The sequence below is a fragment of the Thunnus albacares genome, chromosome 5 (assembly GCF_914725855.1).
Source record: "Thunnus albacares chromosome 5, fThuAlb1.1, whole genome shotgun sequence".
Taxonomy (NCBI): Eukaryota; Metazoa; Chordata; class Actinopteri; order Scombriformes; family Scombridae; genus Thunnus; species Thunnus albacares.
In genome coordinates, this window is record NC_058110.1 from 26626315 (window position 1) to 26645284 (window position 18970).

The 18970-nt window shown below is 39.8% G+C and overlaps 2 protein-coding genes and 1 long non-coding RNA gene across 5 annotated transcripts in view; 1 reads left to right on the forward strand and 2 right to left on the reverse strand.

The window, feature by feature from the left end:
• Positions 1-3: 3 nt before the first annotated feature.
• On the reverse strand, positions 4-7459 carry LOC122982895 (syntaphilin). 2 transcript variants are annotated; one of them, XM_044352514.1, is made up of 5 exons: positions 7104-7459; positions 5022-5137; positions 4805-4930; positions 3619-3768; positions 4-3428 (listed from the first exon to the last, which is right to left on the reverse strand). In XM_044352514.1, the coding sequence occupies exons 2-5, from the start codon at positions 5063-5065 to the stop codon at positions 2174-2176; spliced, it is 1575 nt and encodes a 524-aa protein (XP_044208449.1). In that variant the 5' UTR covers positions 5066-5137; positions 7104-7459; the 3' UTR covers positions 4-2173. The 2 variants fall into 2 exon arrangements, with proteins under 2 accessions (XP_044208449.1, XP_044208448.1); XM_044352513.1 differs by having other exon boundaries at positions 7075-7459.
• Positions 7460-8077: 618 nt separating this feature from the next.
• rad21l1 (RAD21 cohesin complex component like 1) lies at positions 8078-15504 on the reverse strand. Its single transcript, XM_044351420.1, has 14 exons — positions 15410-15504; positions 14883-15055; positions 14637-14766; positions 13861-13960; positions 13348-13451; positions 12844-12951; positions 11415-11516; positions 10667-10774; positions 10177-10406; positions 9998-10076; positions 9755-9900; positions 9547-9657; positions 9228-9302; positions 8078-8934 (listed from the first exon to the last, which is right to left on the reverse strand). The coding sequence occupies exons 2-14, from the start codon at positions 15027-15029 to the stop codon at positions 8752-8754; spliced, it is 1623 nt and encodes a 540-aa protein (XP_044207355.1). The 5' UTR covers positions 15030-15055; positions 15410-15504; the 3' UTR covers positions 8078-8751.
• Positions 15505-15579: 75 nt separating this feature from the next.
• The window catches only part of LOC122982249, a 30956-nt gene continuing 27565 nt past the window's right edge, over positions 15580-18970 (forward strand). The window contains exons 1-3 of one of the 2 annotated variants that reach the window (XR_006403429.1): positions 15580-16087; positions 16847-16935; positions 18101-18164. This is a non-coding gene — a long non-coding RNA (uncharacterized LOC122982249). The remainder of the gene's footprint in view (positions 16088-16846; positions 16936-18100; positions 18165-18970) is intronic. The other variant, XR_006403428.1, reaches the window with a different exon arrangement.

The following is an 18970-nucleotide window of genomic DNA, read 5'->3' on the forward strand; positions in this document are numbered from 1 at the left end:
TGTAAAACATTTGGGGAAAGTTTATTTGCCAAAAGAAGGTGTTGTTGGAAAATATTTGGTCTCTGGCAAAAAAAGGTTTCTAGACTTGCAGGGTAAGTTCCCCCCCACCCCCCACACAAAGATTTGTAGGCACACCTTGGGGTTTGTGATTATGTTTATTTCAAGGAGTTGTGTGTAACAAGCTGTGGATGTTGTAAAAGGTCTGTTCCTTACTCTAAACACATTAAAAGAGTAATTTTAACACAAACTGCATTTTTTTCTTCCCTTGAGTTATTGTATCTCATTGTCTAACCTCACTATTCCCTTAAAATAGTTTATATAATCCTCATTAATAAATGAATTCATATTTAAAGATGTTACAATACAAGAAAGCAGATAGAGACATATTTTATTTTCAAAGTAGGGAAGAGACATCCAGGTATTTTTTTTTTTTTGCAATATTCTTTTGTGCAATTTAGTACAGTTAATCACTGCTTCATTGCTTCTGCATGTACAATACAGACTGATGGAAGGTCTTTAATGTATTTGAGTCCAGGCCACAAGAAGAATATGAAGGATGTAACATATTGAGCAAATCACAAATTTAGAAGAGCATCCTTAAATAAATGTGCGATTGCCTTGGAACCAAAGTCAAACAAATTAAAAATAAGGAAATAGTGAGAAGTTCTACAATATGTGCTGCTCCAACTACAGATAAATTTGGATTTGGCACTAACATCTGTGCTTCTACCACAAGTTGAATCATTAAGTAAAACTACTAGTAAAACCTTATTGGAAAGATCCCTGAAAGCTGAGACATTGCTTTTTTTTTTTTTTTTTCTTTTTACATAAGGCTGAAATTGGTCACCATACATATTGCACATCATAGTTTGTAGTTACATGAGCCATTTTCAGTCGGCAAAACGACCACTTGGTCAGGATGAGTATTTACATTTCAGTAATAATGATACTGTATGATACATAATGTACAATATTATTATAAATTGCAGTACAATGCAATGAAAGCAACTTTACGCAAGGAATTATTTCCCAACTATTAATCTTTACTTGTAGCTGTGGAAAGATCTGTTACATTCGAAATGAGAAAATATATTACTTTATCAAAAACATTGATCTCTTCACAAATTTATTAGACAAATCGTCTCATCCGCGTCCTTCATTCATCCAGTACTGTGCGTTAAATCTTCAAGACATATTTCTCCTTTAACCTTTTTAACTTGTCCAGAAATGTTTAATTGTAAATAAACGACCAGACGGTGCATTTCAGGACTTTCACACCCACCTCCCTTTTAGTTCAACAGCATTAAAGGCTGTCCTGCTGAAAAGCTAAGCACGAATAAACACAGGACACTCCAGGACATTGACACGTCATAACTGATTCTGAAGAAATAGAGAGACCATACAATGTTAAACTTACTTCCACCGTTTGTTTATTAGCAAGAGATCAATGATCTGTCTGTCCTGCACCTGAGTATTAGATTTGATGCACATGCTCTACGTTTTCGGAGGGTAAAAAGTCCCAACAGCTTCGTCCAATAATTTCATTGGTATAAATGACTCAAGTACAAAAATGAATGCCTACACACACTGTGCTCTGTAAATCACGTAAGACTTTATAACTTATTTTTCTGATTTTGCAGGATGTTCCCAAAGAAATTTCATGACTCTCTCGTTCACTATTAATTTTTTTTTTTTTTTTTTTAAAACACATGATGATGAAAATTGAGGGATAGCAGATGAGAAACGAGCATTCAACTTCACACAATTTCTCTTTTACTTCATTTCATAATATAAACTGTATGACTTCACCCAGAAGATGGCTCATCTAAAACTAGGCAGAGGTGTTTTAATTCAAGCAAGAGAATCCAACCCAACTGCGGGTTACATGCAAATTGCAATATAATGAAAACAACTTAAACTGCAAGCAGAAGCAGTAAGTATATTTGAGTAATGAGAATATTTAATGTACAACTCATCCTTTGTTCTCTAAGGCAAGTCATGACCACAAAATCACAAGGGCATTATGTAAAATCTAAAAATCTTATTAGTGGGGAAACCCAACACATGGCGATGAACAAAATCGAATCGAATCTGAAGCAAAGTCAGCATTTCTGAGGCTGTGCCTGCACAGGTTGGGAGCTGTTTTCTAAATGTCCGAGAGAGAAGAAAAGTGTCAGATTGGTGTTGTTCCGTTCATGCTGGTAGGCTCTTGTCCCCTGCCCGCACCCTGACGGCGAAGCGAGTGGAGGGCCACAGCACAGCAACCTCTCAGCAGGGACCCGATATGGTACACGGGCACCACGTCCCCTGGTGACCCGCGACACAGCCACGCCATGGTCGGGACCACCGGCACTGCCAAAGCCAAAAGATCTACAAGGAAGTACCGGCTCCAGTGGCACAGCGGAGGGGAATACCCGTCTTCGTTTGCTCCTTCACTTTCCTCTATATTGTCCTCTTCTGTCTCCAGTACCGTAGCTTCCTGCATCATTGGAAGTGGAGATGTACGATGGGGCTGGCAGGTGTGGGGCTCCGCTGGCCTCTTTGCTATATGCTCTGACTTGTCAGGCGGTAGAGTCTCTAAGCTGTATGAGTGCTCAGGAGGAGACACAGGAGGTAAAGATGATGGAAACAGATGTGGTTCTGAGGGGGTGATGTCCGCCGTTGGTAAAGAAATGACACTCAGCTCTTCGACACCACTCTCCTCACACAGCCAGGTCATAGTCGGGCTGCAGGCCTGGGAGCGGACCTCTGGCTTCTTCTCTGCTGCAGGAGCAGGGGTAGGGATCGGCTCAGTGGCAGGGACAGCAGTAGTCGCCGCTGATATCGGGGCCTCCTCCTGAGGTAAGTGCAGGAACAAGTGATGATGGGGGAGGTAGGTGTGTCCACCGTACCTGCAGCTGCTACTGAGAGTGTGGCAGGAGTGTGAGATTGGCAGCACAGTCCCCCCGCTGCACAGCCTTTCATAGGTAGAGGAACGGGGCACAGTCAGGGGGCCTCTGGTGTGGCCCTGTGGTGGAACCTGCTCTGATAGGAGGGCCGCCTCCAGGAGCAGGTGGGTTTGCCCCGCTGGGCGAGACGCTCCGCTTGGCTCAGGCGCATTTGAGCTACACTCCAGCTGCAGAGCCTCGCTGCTCAGCCGGGTGTAGGTGGTGCCGCGGCTCAAAGTGCTGGCTGGAGAACAACCACAAGAACGAGACTTCCCCCCAGGCCGAGGTCCCTGCAACCCTGAGTATGGCTTGTGGTCATGGGGGTCTTGTTCCCGAACACTTGGGGTGGACCTCACTGACTCAACCACCTCCTGGAGGTGCTGGATCTCTTTGCGGGCCTCCTTCAGGGCTAACTGGGCCTCCACGCGGTGGCATTCCTCTTCTATCCAGTCTTCCTGCATCCTGTACAGTTGGGCCCTCAACTCATCTATTTCACAGTCCCTGGTTAAATATAAAGAACAATTGAATAGAAGACTTACTTTGCAGAGTTTTTTCTCTTTTACAGAAACCAATCATGGTAGTTTTGTGCATAGAAGTCTAAAAAGATACATTTTAAACTTTAACTTATTCTTACTGGTTACCACATAAGTTGGAATAACAACCAGTAAAACAGTAGATTCAAAAGATTCACCTGTGTTGTAGTCTTTCCACGTTGTCTCTCAGTCTGGCTCGCAGATGTCGTATACACACCTCCTTCTGTTGCAGGGGTGTAAGGTACTGCTCCGGAGTAGGGGGCCTGATCCCATGGTTGTTGCTGCAAGCTGTGTGCTTTGCCTGACGCCTGAATCAACACACAGGTATGAAAAGGTCATTCACACGAAGTGATTGGCTTTTTTTCAAGGGTCCAGTTGAGGGAAAAAAACAGTAGTGAACTGTGCAAAGCCTGTGTTGAACATGACTCTGCAAGCAGCGTTAAAATTATACACAAGTTGTTTTTAAAACTGCTGATATTAATTAAAGTCCCCCTGCACTCAAAAATGTGTTTTTCTTATTCATTCAGTTGGATGTTTGAGGTCTACTGTGCAGAATGATGTATGTGCAGTTTATTTTCATATTTATCTGCTTATCTGAATTAAAGGGGTGTACCTACATGCATGAGTTGTGACATCCTAACCAGTTTTGAGCCAATCATGGGGCAGTATTCAACTTAAACAAATGTAAGTTGTGTGTAAAGTTGAAGCCTCCAGTGCACATACACTGAGACATCTTCTGTCCAAGAGTTAAACGGTGCATTGCATATTCATATTCTGGATTCTGGATATTTTAATGAGGGAGAAGGAGTATTTTAAGGATTTTAATGAAATATTTGATCTTTTTGTGAAAAAACAGACACTAATTACAGTATTATTCAAAGCAAAGTATTTTATATACATCTTAAAACATGTATTATCTTCCATATTCCACATTATTAACAATTTATTGGGCATGTCTGTCCAATCTGATGCAATCCAATCCAATGAGGCCTGCAAGAAACCCTTAATGAATCTTTTAATGGGCTGTTTTTGTTGGCATTGACTCAGGGAGGTGTTAAATCAACTCTATAGTTATTTTGGAGGCTGTGGTTTGTGGTGCTGTGTAATTGTTTTGAATTATACTAAAACATGTTTCTAATATTGCCTTTCCCAATTTACATACTTTCAATGGGAGCGGACAAGAAGAGCTGATGACTGCTGGGGTCTCAGCTGGTAAATACCCGTCCATCACAGGCTTAACACAGTCCAATCAAACTCAGACTCAACAGAGAAAGATGTGGGGTAGCTACTCTGAACAATGCTTTAACATATTGTGAAAAGAGAGTTTTATAAGTAGCATCTTACCTTGGTGTACTAGGATATGTCCGGGCTGTGGGGCTGCCTTCTACTGCCCGACCCCGACCAGGGTAGGTGTTGGTGCTGGATGTGTCACTGTATCGCCCGCTGCCCCCACTCGTTCCCACTGAGCGCCTGGCAGGGAAGCAATATGGTGAGACGTCCTAATATCAAATGCAGCAGATCTTTTACATCATTCTGAAACAAAAGAAGGAGGCAACAGTACCTGCGCTGACCTGAGGAGGGCTTTCGACTTGGAGTGAGAGACATTGGTGTGCGAGGGACCTCCAACCTCTCCACGGCTGTCTCTAGAGAGGGACGCTAGGAGCCCTCACAGCTGGACTGTAACAACCATCATACACAGAAACACATGGAAAATTAATCCCAAAACACTGTCTTCAGGAATCTGTCACGCTATTTCAGTAAAGCAGTGCAATGAAATATTCAAAAATGGCGTGCTCAGTGTGTAGCATTACTTCTTCACTGAAAGTCAGTGACGGTAGTCTAACCCTAATAACCCTAATAAAGAAAGAGTCTAGGCCAGCGGCGAATAAAGCGTCCTTTCTCTGCTGACACAAAGGGGACACAGTGAGTTCACAGTCAGTGCAGCTGCCTCTCTCTGAGCTGTGCCCTCCCCATCTGCAGAGCTGCAGATAACATTAACTGATGTCAAAGGGCAAAAACAAAGAAAATCTGACATGTAGTGGCTGATATATGATGATAAAATGATCATTATGGTCATTATCTGTCTACAGTGAAATAACAATTTCCCTATTACTGTTAGTTCCTATTGCAGGGTCCCATAACTACAGAAATCAACAATAATTTAATTTCACTCATATGTCACTCCCTATAAGCAGGAGCCAGAATTTTAGAAATACTGAGATCATGAAAGCATCTGCCCCCTTTTAATCATTTGGATTTTTCATATTTTACTGTTTATCACTGTTCAATGTCTGTATTTTTCGCAACGTGAAGGACAAAATGCTCTTTAAAGACAGCACCAAAATGGTGGACAAATACTTCCTTATAGTCCTTATAGGCCACGATATCAAAACTCAAACCAAAATGCATCGAGTATATAAAGCTGGTGTTGAACGCTAGACTATATGTCATTTAGGTAAATCATTTTATTTTATGAAATACTAATGTATTAAAGAGTTTGATATATACAGTAAGGTTCAGACTTTCTGTATATATATATAGTTAAATGAAAAAAGAGTCAAAATATATCACTATTCCCCAAAGTAAGGTATCCTATAGGCTTTGATATTGATACCTAGGCCTATCTTTTATTCATTTATATTTTGTTGGACAAAAGCAATGCAATCTAAGTATCCTGAGTCTAAACACCCATCAAAGAACCTGTAAAAACCCAGAGGAGATGACCTCAGCCTCCACGGCCCGCCCTAAAGGTAAAAATAATAATGAGCTTATATAGATGAGGCTGCTTATTGTCTGTCACCACCTCAGTTATGGAGCAGCTTGGTTCTGTCTAACAGCAAAAAAAACCACTATGATGAGGACAAAATGTTCTCATCTTTCTCTAAAAGTCTCTGGTTTCATGCATCTCTGTAAAGGTTAGAAACCTGCTGATCCAGACCTCAAATATACCTGCTGTCTGGATAAATCTCTGTCATGACTGCAGACGCACACACACACACATACACACACAGATCTGCGCCTGATGAATAAAACAATCTAAAACAGACATAGTCATTTTGTCCTATATTTAAATTCTAGGACAATGAGGCAGGAAATTTCACATCCCTCTCTCCTTCTGACTGCGCAACAAGTGGCCACTACGTTATTGGTGAGAAATACGCAATCATCTTACGTAAGTATCTGTGTTTACTGTGGAGGCGAGCAGCAGACAGTAGGTGGATAAAACTGCACTCAAAGCAGCATTCACACCTCCTTGAGATGATGAGACAGTCAGCTGATGATGCCAGAATGTTTCAGAATTAATAACATCAGGAGGAGCAGGGATGTGAGGAATCATTATGGCATTAAAACGCAGCATTTTCTCCACATCTATCGCCTTATAATAAGTGTTGAATAAACAGCAGAAAAAAAAGTGTCATCATTGGTTTGCGTGTTCAGCTTGAGGGTCCCTAAACAGAACAACCCAGCAGGGACTTTCCTTTAAAGAAAACCCCTTTTATAATCAATGCAAGAAAAAAAAAAGCTGACTAACAAAATTAAGCCCCAGCTGTGTCCTACATACGGTTACTCAACAAGAATATTTACTGGGAGTCTGCATCTAAAGACCGACACACCTTACATTAACAGTACCGTTGTACACTACCATGTCCGCAGGTGGAAGTTGTTGCATCGTAGAAAAGCTTCAGTTCCCGCCGGGTGTGATGGTCGCTGAACAGTCCCTGGTGGCAGCAGGAAGAAAAGATGCTGCTGATGATGCTGATGAGAGTCCATCCTGCAGCCATGAAGCTCGGAGATGAAATGAGGCAACTGCGACTGCTGCATCGGTGCTTCTTAAAGTGACAGTAGTGGGATAATGCTTCATTTAACAGGACTGATTATTGACTGACTTTTTCATGTATGTGGGTAATGTTGCCTGACAGGTGATTTTTTTTTTTTAGTTTAGAAACCAAATTCATTCAGACTAGTACATGATGTACAACACGAATGAATGTGTAGACAGTCATTCACTGACTAATACAGGACACAGTTAGGAGCTGCACACACCCACAGCAAAGTTTGCTTCTATATTATAAAAAAAATACATTTAAAACATTCATTTATGTATTTATTTTAACACAATCTTATAAGCCATAACAGATATTTACAATCTCAAATGAAAAAAACATTTCAAATGGCTTAAATGATTCACATTCTCAGGACTTTTTACAGAATGAGCTCTGAGAACCAGAGGGAAATGGGAACGCCACTGAATTCAAGTCTTGTAAAGTCGTTCCTACGACTTTCAAACATTTGGTCCGTATTAGTGATCATCTCCTACAATCATGTAGAGACTTCTGGTAAAAGAAGTTGTGGGCTAATAAATAAATATAACTCATGAGCATATTAACACTGTATAATGTAACACTAGTCACCCATTCTCAGAAGGATCATTTACAGTTTTCTGGATTTAAGCTGCAGGAAAAAATATTTAAAATATTGACCATGAGTGACAGGTGGATATATGAATTGAGTGTCATGTCCCAAACCCTGATAATATAAAATAAATGTTTGTAAAACATTAAAATTTATACAAATAGATAAAATTTTCAGTCATATTTGTGATTCATATGTATTTTACCCACTGAAACAATGTTAAATTTTGACTTTCTTTTTTTTTTTTTTTTTTTTTAAAAGGAGGGCCAATCCTTAATGTACTGTTTAAGAATAAAGCAAAGATGACCAGCCAACAACGTCAATAATGCCTTTAAAGCAATAATTTGCTATTCTGTCAGATACAACACCACAGAGTGGTTCTTAAGACCTTGTTTGATGCAACATACTATACGTTGTGAGGAACAACAGAATAAATAGAAGAGGAACAGGTGTAAAACACTAACTCAAAATGCAGCCACAGTAATACCTGCATCCTGTCAGATTTTGCCTAAAATAACAACAATAAAAAATATGAATTAATCCAAAAGGACTTCTCACATCACTTAAACTCTGACAAAGAGGTTTCAGGGGAAACGTTCCTTCATTGATGCCCTCCTCATTTCTCACAAAAGAAAAGTGCCGAGAACAAGCAAACAGTATGTACAAGTTTTTAGACACACAGATATACAGACGTGTGTGACATATAATCAAAAAAATCTTCTTTCCAAGCTGTTTTTAACATCCAACTCATAAACCTAAGTTAATAAATTAATTTTACTCTGGGAAAATGACTTCATAACACAGACATGTGCTACTTGTGCATGAGGCAGATCCAGTAGAACCCAAGGCCTCACTTAATAAAACTGTTTTCTGCTTTACTAGTTAAAGAACTTGGGTCCCGGCGTGGCGAAGATGTCCTGATAAGGTCCGCTCTGGTGCAGATGGAGGGCTTGTTGTTTTTTCAGGACCAGGAGACAGAAGAAAGTGGTTGCAGCCTGCGAGCGAGTGCTCCCTGCACACAGTGCCTCCAGGCTGAACATGCTGTCACTGTTGCTCTGGCTCTGCAGCACAAGCACACACACACAGGAGAATTTAATTTCTCCAACATCATCCCTAATCCTGCCCTGTCCTCATCTCTAAATCCCTGTCGACTGTGGCTATAGATTTTATCTGCCATTCAGGGTTAAACAGAGCATGGACCCCGCCTAAACAGGGAATTACAGTCCTGTGTATTGAATGTGGAGGCTTTAGGAAGAGGTTATTCACAATTAGATTGTTCTGAATTTACATGTGAGATGGGGTAGTCGGTGTTATTGCCTCACTAATACCTGAACATTCATTTTTAGGTCCTTACTTTTAGAGTGTTCAGAAGCTTCTCTGCTCGCCTGGTTATCTTCCTCTCCTCAAAGTCCTGGCTGTCCAGCATAGACTGCAGGTTAGAAAAGGACCGTATTTCAGTCAGTGATACCGGGCGCATCTCCAAGACAGCATGGAAAATTAACACCCGCCATCTGTCAAACGCTCATAGATTGTCTACTGTACCAGCCACTTTCACAGACAACCATCCATTATTAGTTCACTTTCTACAGACAAGGCAGGTGAAATTGGGAGTCTGACAGATAATAACTCCCCTGCTCCACTTTACTTTCGTAACTGCGTGTGTTCACAAACACCTGAGTGTGCATGGACGATGACTGAGTCTCTTGCGCCATGTAAGACGGATGAACAAACATGGAGTCTTCTGATGGAAGTTCTGGATGAGTAAATTCAGATCTGTTTTCATCCTGATGCACAGTAGAGATTATAAAAAAAAAAAAAAGAGTGAGAATGAAATCATTTCACCGTACGTACCTTTTCTTTGTCAGAAACGCTAATATTTACCTGTATGAGCTCTGAGTAATTCTCATGTCGGTTGTCGTTTGTGTGACCAAGGTCTGTCAACTCAGTGTTGTGCGTTTTTTCACGGTCTACTGACGAATCTACAACACTGATGCTGTCTGTGTTGAGGGCACTTATGTCTCTCTGCGCTATACGAGACAGAATGCAGAGCTTATGTAACAAAACGGAGGCAGAACAGAAGGCAACACCAGCTATACATCACTGCTTAAATATGCAAGTTCCTACCCTCCTGTTCATCCAGCCGCATCGCCTCAACCTCCTCACTCACACCATGTTTCACCTGGAACATACTCTTAGCAAAGAGCTGCAAAGGCAAAATGAGATTTAACAGTAATAGATTAAAAGATTAAGTGCTTTTATGATGCTCACATTGCAGGGAACAGATCTGGGTTATCTCTTTTTACCTCCTTGATCTGTGGAGTTACTAGGGTGGAACACGGCTGTGCAAAGAGTTTGTCTGCACCTCCGCTCTCCTTCCACTGCATCAGCTGTCGGGTGGGGGGAGCCATGTCCAAAGGGGAGACCAGATCTGAGTAGTCAGCAAGCTGCTCTCTGATAGCTTCATTGGTCAGCTCCTTAGACTGGTCCACCACTAACTTGCGTTTCCTCTTCCCCCTCTTCCTCTCTGAGTTTGCTGAGGAGAAAAACAGTCACAGTTCATATAAATGCTTGTTTTGGTTTAAGTACAAACAGCCTACGTGTTGTGTGTATGTGTGTAAATCTTCGGTTTGGCTCTTCTTTCAATGTTTAGATTTATAAGCGTGATGAATATGTGTGGTTTCAGAAGGCTGATGCCGGTGTTTGTGATGACACTTGAGTAACTGTTTGCATAATGTCGATTTATGAGTTGAGGGAACAGAGTTTTAAAGGAGTTGTTTGGTTGGTTGTGCCTACGAGTGATGGCCACGGGTTCAAGGGCAAAGGCTTCCTCCTCATTAGCGAGCACGGTGGTCTCATTCAGTGTAGGAGTCGCCACCTCCGCAGGATCCCTCCGGTCAGCATCTGGAAAACATATGGGAGTCTATTTTGAGCTTAAAAATAAGTCTGTATGCAAATGTGCTCTCTTGATGAATAAAAAATAACAACACTGTCCACTGTTACTGGTGTATCATCAAACAGAAACCACATCTACACAAGCAACCCCAAGTGAAAATTAGAGCTGAAACAATTAATAGATCAATTAGTTGATCAACATAAAATGAATCAGCAACTATTCTCAGTAATTTTTTATGACAAAAATGCCAAACAATCCCTCTTTCAACCTTCTCACTTGTGATGATGCTGCTTTTCTTTGTCTTATCTGTTAATTAATTGAATATCAGTCAGTTTTGAATCGTTAGTCAGGCATAACAAGACATTTGAAGACGACACCTCTGGGCTTTAAGAAATTTTGACAGACATTTTATAAACCAAACGATTAATTGAGAAAATAATCGGTAAATTAATCAATAATAAATATAGTTGTTAGTTGCTGCCCTAGTGCAAATACAAAATATCGTATGGGCACATCAATAACAATTATTGCATAACGACTAAGCAAGTGTTCAAATGGGGATGTTCTACATTCATGCTAATGGAAGGTAAATACAGGAAGTATATAACTGTAATGTGCTGTAAAATATTTATCATGATGAGCTTTTACCGTGCTTGTAATTGAACCTGGAGTTCTCTGGATTTTCGTTTTTAGGCTCCTCTGGGATGAAGTCTGTGGACTCAGGATAATCACTGGAGTTCGTCAGAAAGTCTACGGGATCATTAAAAATTAATTGGTCACTCTCACTGTTGACGAAAAGGCAGCTAAAAGCACAACATTGGGACAAAGATTTACTGAAGACAGTTTTCATATTTGAATGCCATCTGTAGCAGGAAGTGGGATTTTCCTGCTACAAACTACATTACTGAAGAATGAGTGCAGAAGAAATCTTGTTCTTAGCAGGTTATCATTCATTGTTTATTAAGAAGTGATAAGCAGTCTGACCATGCTGTGTCTAAAATGCTCTTTATTCTTTCCATGCCATTTCAGAGGCTGGATCCTCCAAACGATGCAGCCCAGGAACGCAGGTCCCACAGAGGACTGAAGTTCTCCCCAGATGAGACAGTCTAGTGTCACAGAGACCACACCTAATGGTCTGTTTGTGCAACTTGTGAAATCAATTATTTCACAGTTTATGACCAGGACATTGCCCTGATAAATACAAACACCACTGAGAAACTGGGGCAAGTTTACAGAGTTTACAATCTAAGTTTTAACATCTCACCCAAACACATACTAGATGTCTGGCAAATAGTTCCAGGCTGATGGTAAATACAGTAACCATATCATTTATTTTTCCCTCTAATGGCTTCTGATTCACAACATGTTCGGGTTTCTAACAAGAGCGAACTGCGGAGTTTAAGTCTGGCTTCAATTATGTAAATCCTGCAGTAACTTCTTCATTGGTATAGTTCAAATGACATATCATCAATGACCAACAGCCACCTGATTACAAATACCTAATACCTGGTAAATATGAAGGACACTAATATTTCTTGACTCAATGAGTTGGGATCGCCTACACACTCCATTTCACAACTAACTTACTGACACGTACAAAATGTACTGAATACTAAAGGCTGCACAGGACACACCAGTTATGTCCACCATATTTGGTGAAAAGGGGGCTGCATCTCCTGGCCAACTTTGGTGGAGCCTTTGAAATAGAAATGAAATTCTTTGTCATCTTGCCTCTGAATTGGGACAAAGCAACCAGGTGTGTTGGGTTTGCTCAAGTCAATTCCTCCACAGTTACAGATGAGTCACTTCAACTTAGGTGCATGTATACAAACATAACAGCCACACCTTTTGGCCAAAATAACCCACCATCAAGGAAGCAGCCTGTTTCCTCTTCAAACTCACAATAGTCTGTGACAAAATTATATTTTTACTGTGAACTGTGGTAAGATGAATTAGTCTGATGTGTCTAAGCCCCACAACTACAACAGTAAAGCAAGTCAAATCACAAGGATTGTTTTCTTTTTGTTCATAAAGAAAATACAGCAAAAACTGTTCCAGATCAATTCACAATCACTACCAAGCAGGTCGAATCCTTTATCCTCATCGCCAAAAGTGTCTCCATGTTGAGCCAGGCTGTGGAAGCTCATATCCAGCAGTCCATTCTGGAGGCTCTGGGACTCATCTCCTACCCATCAGAGCACACAAAAGAAGGGAAATATTTGCCAAGTGAGTAAGAGACGTCGCCACTGCACAGAAAACCTTGCCTTAAAAGGATAAGGCTGATGATGCCCTATGTTTTTGTTATAGTCAACAATTCCTATGAAAAAGGAATATCAGGCTTTGGCTACAAAGGCAATACTTAATATTAGGATCAGTTAATTGCCGTTTTTAGTCTTTTCATGTTGACAATATAAAAATCTTGAATATCACCAGACTTATCCTTTAAATCTAATTATAGTAAAAAAGTTAAATGTAATAATAAATTACTGTTGAATGTACCACAAGGCTCTTCACTAACAAAGCAAATGACAAAAACATAAAAACAGGAAGCACCAAAACATAAGAACAAACTGGTTCTTACTGATTTCTGCCAAGTTCAGAAAGCCATTTCCAAAATCCTCTTTCAGAGTGATTTCCTCTGATCGACACTGGTTCAGTGAAAAGTGGTCCATGACATCTATGTCACTGGTGTCCCAGTTTAAAGAGAGCATGGTATGGACAGACACAGAATACTCATCTATTAGGCTTTAAAGGAACAATATGTAATCAAAACAGTTAGATCTGATTTGAGAACTCAAAACACAACATTTTAATTTCCAGCATCAGTAATGTTTATAATCACAGCAGAAAAACTGAATTCATCATTTAAAGCATCTTTGTGTATCTTGAAGAGTGCTCTATAAATAAAATGTATTAAAACACACCTATGTTTTTAAATTATGCTCATTTGAGAGATACAGAAACGCAAAAAGGTTTCAATTACATTTGTGAAAAAAAAAACGGATTGTGCCTTTAAAACAGCAAAGACTTAAATGACAACTACAGTACAGAAACAGCAAGTTGGGTCATGCTGGAGAACAGGAGATGAGTGTACCTTGGGTGTGGCAGCTGGGAATCAAAGGCAGTGAAATCTTCGATCAAGGTAATTGCTTTTACTGTGGCCTCAAGCCCTTCCACAGGCATATCTGTCTGACCTGGTGCGTTAAGAGAGAAAAAACATTTATTGCATTTAGACCTAAAATAGGTAAGGACAGCACCCAAAAAAGAATAAGAACAAAAACTACGGTTACTTTTACAGGAGCTTTATTAAACCATTAAATCTCAATCTCAATGAAGTTCAATGAACCTTGTTGGGTGTGTTGACAGATTTGTTTTAAGCGGTAGAAACATATGCCTACACTCTGTACTGGGTTTTTTTATTCTGTGTGATACTGTACATGACATGAATGCAGAAAAAATTCATGCACTGAGCACTTTCTGTCCCAAAGATAACTTGTTAACTATGTCACCCTCTGGTGGTAGTGCTCATTAAGAGAAGTATTCACCACTGTTTATACAAATATGAGTAAAATGTTTCCACCATGACAGTGATTTCATTTCTGCACTATCATGCTATCCTTGCAATCATATTGTCACATAAAGTAAACAAAAACAGCAGCTCTGATTAAAATATTATACCCCATGTAACTTGTATTTTTAAATGATATATTCTCCCCCTCAATTCATGCATTCAAATGGTTGGAACTGTCACTTTACCTACCTCTGAACAGCCATACTTATCATTTCAATCAGTCAGTGCCTGCAACGCCTATATTTTTCACTGCTATTTAAATAACTGTTGCCACTGACAAATACAACAGGGTGTGTTACCTGGCCTGAATGCCATTTTAATTTGAACCAGGGCATCATTGCAATCTGCAAGGAGATATTTTGCTTTTCTGGAGTAAATCCGGACCACACCGAGGAGCAGATGGCCAGATGTCCGCAAACCAATTTTCATCTACAAAAGAACACACAAACACATCTCAGATGGTTCTCATGCACTCATACATTGGTTTATAAGTTAAATTAGAACATCATCTGTGGGATGCTTTTTAAAGAGATTTTTTGTTTTACCTTAGGGGAAATAATGTCTCTGATGGTTGTTTCCAGATTGCAATCAAATACATGGGCCTTTGTGAGTTTCCTCTCCCAGTGCGCTGCTAACCAAATTTTGGCTAGAGACCCTCGCTTTGAGGTGAAGAGTTGCGTGTAGAACATCATGTTGGAAAACTGCTGTTAGCTGTCACCTGTGACAAACACAACAATGACTGACTTAACCTTTTCCATGTGGCTGCTACATGCGGTAATGTCAATTCAGCTCAGACTAGAGAGTTTAGACAGTGTAGATAATGTGACTCCAAATTGAGCTTGAACGTAAACAAACTTTGAGGTCAATGTCGGCGAGCTAAGTTAGCTGCGTTAGCAAGGAGGTTTGGCTTACTCACAGTAACTTAGAAAGCAGACTAGTTTTTCGGAAGGGGACATATTAAAGGCATGTTTTTGTAACAGTTCACAATTTAGGTAGAATTATAAAGTGTTTAATTTAATTAATTAATTACATGCACCAAGCTAGCTAACACGACATGAGAAGAGCATCCTACCTGAACGTTGTAAGTGCCGCGGTTTGACATTCGGGGCGTGACATCACCGCGAGGAACCAAAAAAAGGCAAGGGTCATTGACGCAATCTTTTCCCCCACGCGCATTTTGTAAAGACCCGCCCTTTTCTACCTCTGATTGGCTAGTAGTCGTTGTCTTCGTTGGGATAGGTTGGCTAGGTATGTACATCAAGGCCAGAGCCAATCAGAAGCAGAGTACGGCGGGTCTTCACGGAAGGCGGGTGGGAAAAAATAACGCCTAATTGACAAACAGTTTTTAGATTGGTAACTTACGGTTGTCTCTTCATCGTCTTTAAATTATTTTCTGTAGTTTCTACCGTCGTTAAATTATCGATACTAGATAATGGCGCGAGAAAAACGAAAAATATTGATAGTTAAATGTTTGTCTTTAGGGGAGTCGAACCGTTTCACTCGGTTTGAATCTGACAGTTGGCTCATGATAACATTAAATTAACGTTTACTCCTATCGATAATGTTACGATTTCCATAACATTTGTCTTTTAATAATATAGAATCTATCAAAAACTGGTCGGTTTAATGTTTACTCGCTACTGGATAACAAATGTGTGTCTTAACTGTCGTAGGTTATGAATTTCACATCATGAGGCCAAAGAGAAACAAGAGAAGCTCAAACTACAGTTTCCCCAAGAAAAAGATAGAGGTCAGTGTTACTCAATGTTACCTACTCATAATTATGTAACATTTGAATGGAGTGTGAAATCATGATTATTAACTCTTGAACATTTTTTTTAATTAATTGTTTTCCTGAGTGAATTTGTTAGTATAACTTTGAAGTATTTGATCGCCACCAAGGCTGTCTTCAGTCTTTTGATTCACCTCAATGGACTATTAATTATTAACCTAACTGCCAACCTTATCTCAACTGGGCAGATTGCTTCAGATTCAAACGTTTCCCCTCCAAACATTTTACTATTCACAGTCCCTACTGATAAGAGTAGATACCTTAAGGGTATTTACAATAAGCCTATGTGTATGTTGGTGTATGATTGGTGTCCCAATCTCCACAGTTTGTATCTCTAATTTCTTTAAGCAGTTTTATCTAATTTCTTAATCTCTGACAGCTTTAATTTTGCTATATGAAAAACATGTAATACAGCAAGAAAGATTTGCTATAATGTCCTGTGACTGCCCTTTTCTGCAGGCATATTGTATGTTCTTAATACAAAATGTAGAAATGAGTGTGAATGAGAGATTTGAGCAGCTCTTGAGTTGTGTGTAGTAGTGGAGGCTGTCACTTTAAATGCACTGTACAGTCACAAAGGTGTTTTCAGTTACCCTGACTGATCACCTTTAGTTAGGTGAAGATTGGGTGGAGCTATGCTGGGAATTCTATGATATCACCAAACTCTATGTGCCAGTAAGAATGATAAAGGTCTACGGTATTACCCTGCCCTAACAGGTGCAACAAAACCAACAAGAGAGGGAAGGAGATGTCAGCCAAGCACAGTCTGAACATACCTGCACAGTCCTCTGAAGATCCCTAAACAGGTAACATGTGAAAACACCTGATTATTTGTGTATAGGAGCTTTAAAAAAATATCAGAATTGATTCTGGGATCAGAATTATAGATTTATTCAGTCTTTTTTTTTTTTTTTAAATCACCGTACACACTAGGCTTTATGGTAGTAGGCTGGGGGTTGTTCCCACATGTTTTTCTGTTTGTATACACTAGAGGGCGTCAGGACATAAGCACAGTCAGTCACTGAAGTACAGACAATGTGCATTGGACACATCTGGCCACCTCAACACACTGACACATGCAGACCTAGCAACACTAGGAAGAAACAACTTGTCCCATGTTGTCACAATTGGATAAGTAATGTCATTTTCACCTCTTGTTAAATGGTTATAGATAAAACACAGAAGTTGCTTATAAGAGATGTCACAATCACAGCACATGTACAATCTACAGTAATGCAACCAACAGTCCTGCTTTAAGTAATAAGTCATAATGTTTAAAGATCCCATCCAGACATGTTTTAAGATGTATATAAAATACTCTACTTTGCATAATAATTTGTCTGATATGGGTTTTCCACAAAAATAGTTAAATTATATTGTTAAAATCATTAATCGTTATTCTACTCCTTCTCCCTCATTAAAAATTCCAGAATCTATAAATATGCAAATTTTTAACTGCTGGACACAAGACGTCTCCTACTTCACTGTATAGTCCATTCTCAGTGTTTGTGCACTGCAGGCTTCAAGGCTTCACATCACACTTGTGTGTCAGTTGAATATATTGGACCAGTATTGACTTCTAAACACCTGTGATGTCACAAATCCTGCTCGTAGGCCCAACCCTAAAAATCGTATTTTCAATGAAACTTTCCACTTTCAGCAGATAAATGTGAAAACAGCCTTCTAGTGTCGAACTCTGCACATACATCATTCTGTACAGTGAAGCTCAGACATTCAACTGTAGGACAAGAAGAAAAACATATTTTTGAATAGATGGGGACTTGAAATATGACACACAAACTGTGTCAGAGAGCTGTTTCTACTCCAGCAATTATTGATTAATGTTCCAATTATATTAGTTGGTGGTCAGTGAGAATTTCAGAAAATAGTGAAATATCACCTTCACAATTTGCCAGAGCCCAAGGCAAAAAAATCGTTGGTTTTTAATGTGTTACATTTTGATTAATACAGGAGGGTGAAGGCTTGACGTTAAGATGAACCTGTCATACACGACTGTGGACTTTTCAGTGAAGAGGTAGGGTGAAGCAGCCTAAACATAGAGATGTTCCTTAAACCTCTCACTCTCTCACTTTCTGTCTCTCACATACTAAAAGAAAAAATGCCCTGGAGTCACAATTGAGTCAGTGATCTCAGGCTGAGAATTAAACACACCACAATACATTTATATTTTGTGTGAACTGGGTATCTGGGGTAGTGGGTTTGCACAAGAACAGCTGGTATGGCAAGTCATGGTCTGGATTTCAAACCCTGTGACTCAGCACAAAGAGACTTGAATTTTAAGGAAACTGGTGGGAAAAGAAAACCGGACTGTAAAGAGGAAGATCAAATGAGGATGAGGATGTGCAGTACAATGTCATCTTTCATTGTTCATTATCTCTGAAGTGACTCTTTAATTAAAGCTTTATATTTGGGTGATGTGCTGGGTAAACTCTCACTTCTTCTGTGATGGCAAAAACAATAGTGGGTAATATTTATAATTGTGTTTACCACAGTTTTCCTCTGCCTCTAGAATAACAGCTTACACTGCTTACAGTAATCAATAAACCTGCCATGGTTAAGCAATGTTAGATTTAGTTTATGGTGTTTTAAATATATATTGAACTACTGTGTGGGTGCCCATGTGGCATTATTCAGCCAGTTCCTCTAAATGTTACTGTATGTGCCATATCAGTTATTTCTCCTTTAAATCCTCCTCTGGCTATATCTCACTGCTTCCCCATATTGGTTGCCAGTGAAAAGCTTATCCTCCTCTTTTTTTTAACAGTGGGGAAAAATAAATTACTTTGCAATACGATCCTTCACACATATTTGCTTGGGCTC

What these genes read in the sequence shown, in the direction of transcription:
- LOC122982895 (XM_044352514.1), bottom strand. Translation starts at nt 5,065, where the DNA reads ATGTCTCTCACTCCAAGTCGAAAGCCCTCCTCAGGTCAGCGCAG. An exon ending in CCCTCCTCAGGTCAGCGCAG is followed by an intron (nt 4,931 to 5,021) that starts GTACTGTTGCCT and finishes CTTCCCTGCCAG; the next exon opens with GCGCTCAGTGGGAACGAGTG. An exon ending in GTGGAAAGACTACAACACAG is followed by an intron (nt 3,429 to 3,618) that starts GTGAATCTTTTG and finishes ATATTTAACCAG; the next exon opens with GGACTGTGAAATAGATGAGT.
- rad21l1 (XM_044351420.1), bottom strand. Translation starts at nt 15,029, where the DNA reads ATGATGTTCTACACGCAACTCTTCACCTCAAAGCGAGGGTCTCTAGCC. An exon ending in TAAAATGGCATTCAGGCCAG is followed by an intron (nt 13,961 to 14,636) that starts GTAACACACCCT and finishes TTAACGCACCAG; the next exon opens with GTCAGACAGATATGCCTGTG. An exon ending in TCTGAACTTGGCAGAAATCA is followed by an intron (nt 12,952 to 13,347) that starts GTAAGAACCAGT and finishes TCTGATGGGTAG; the next exon opens with GAGATGAGTCCCAGAGCCTC.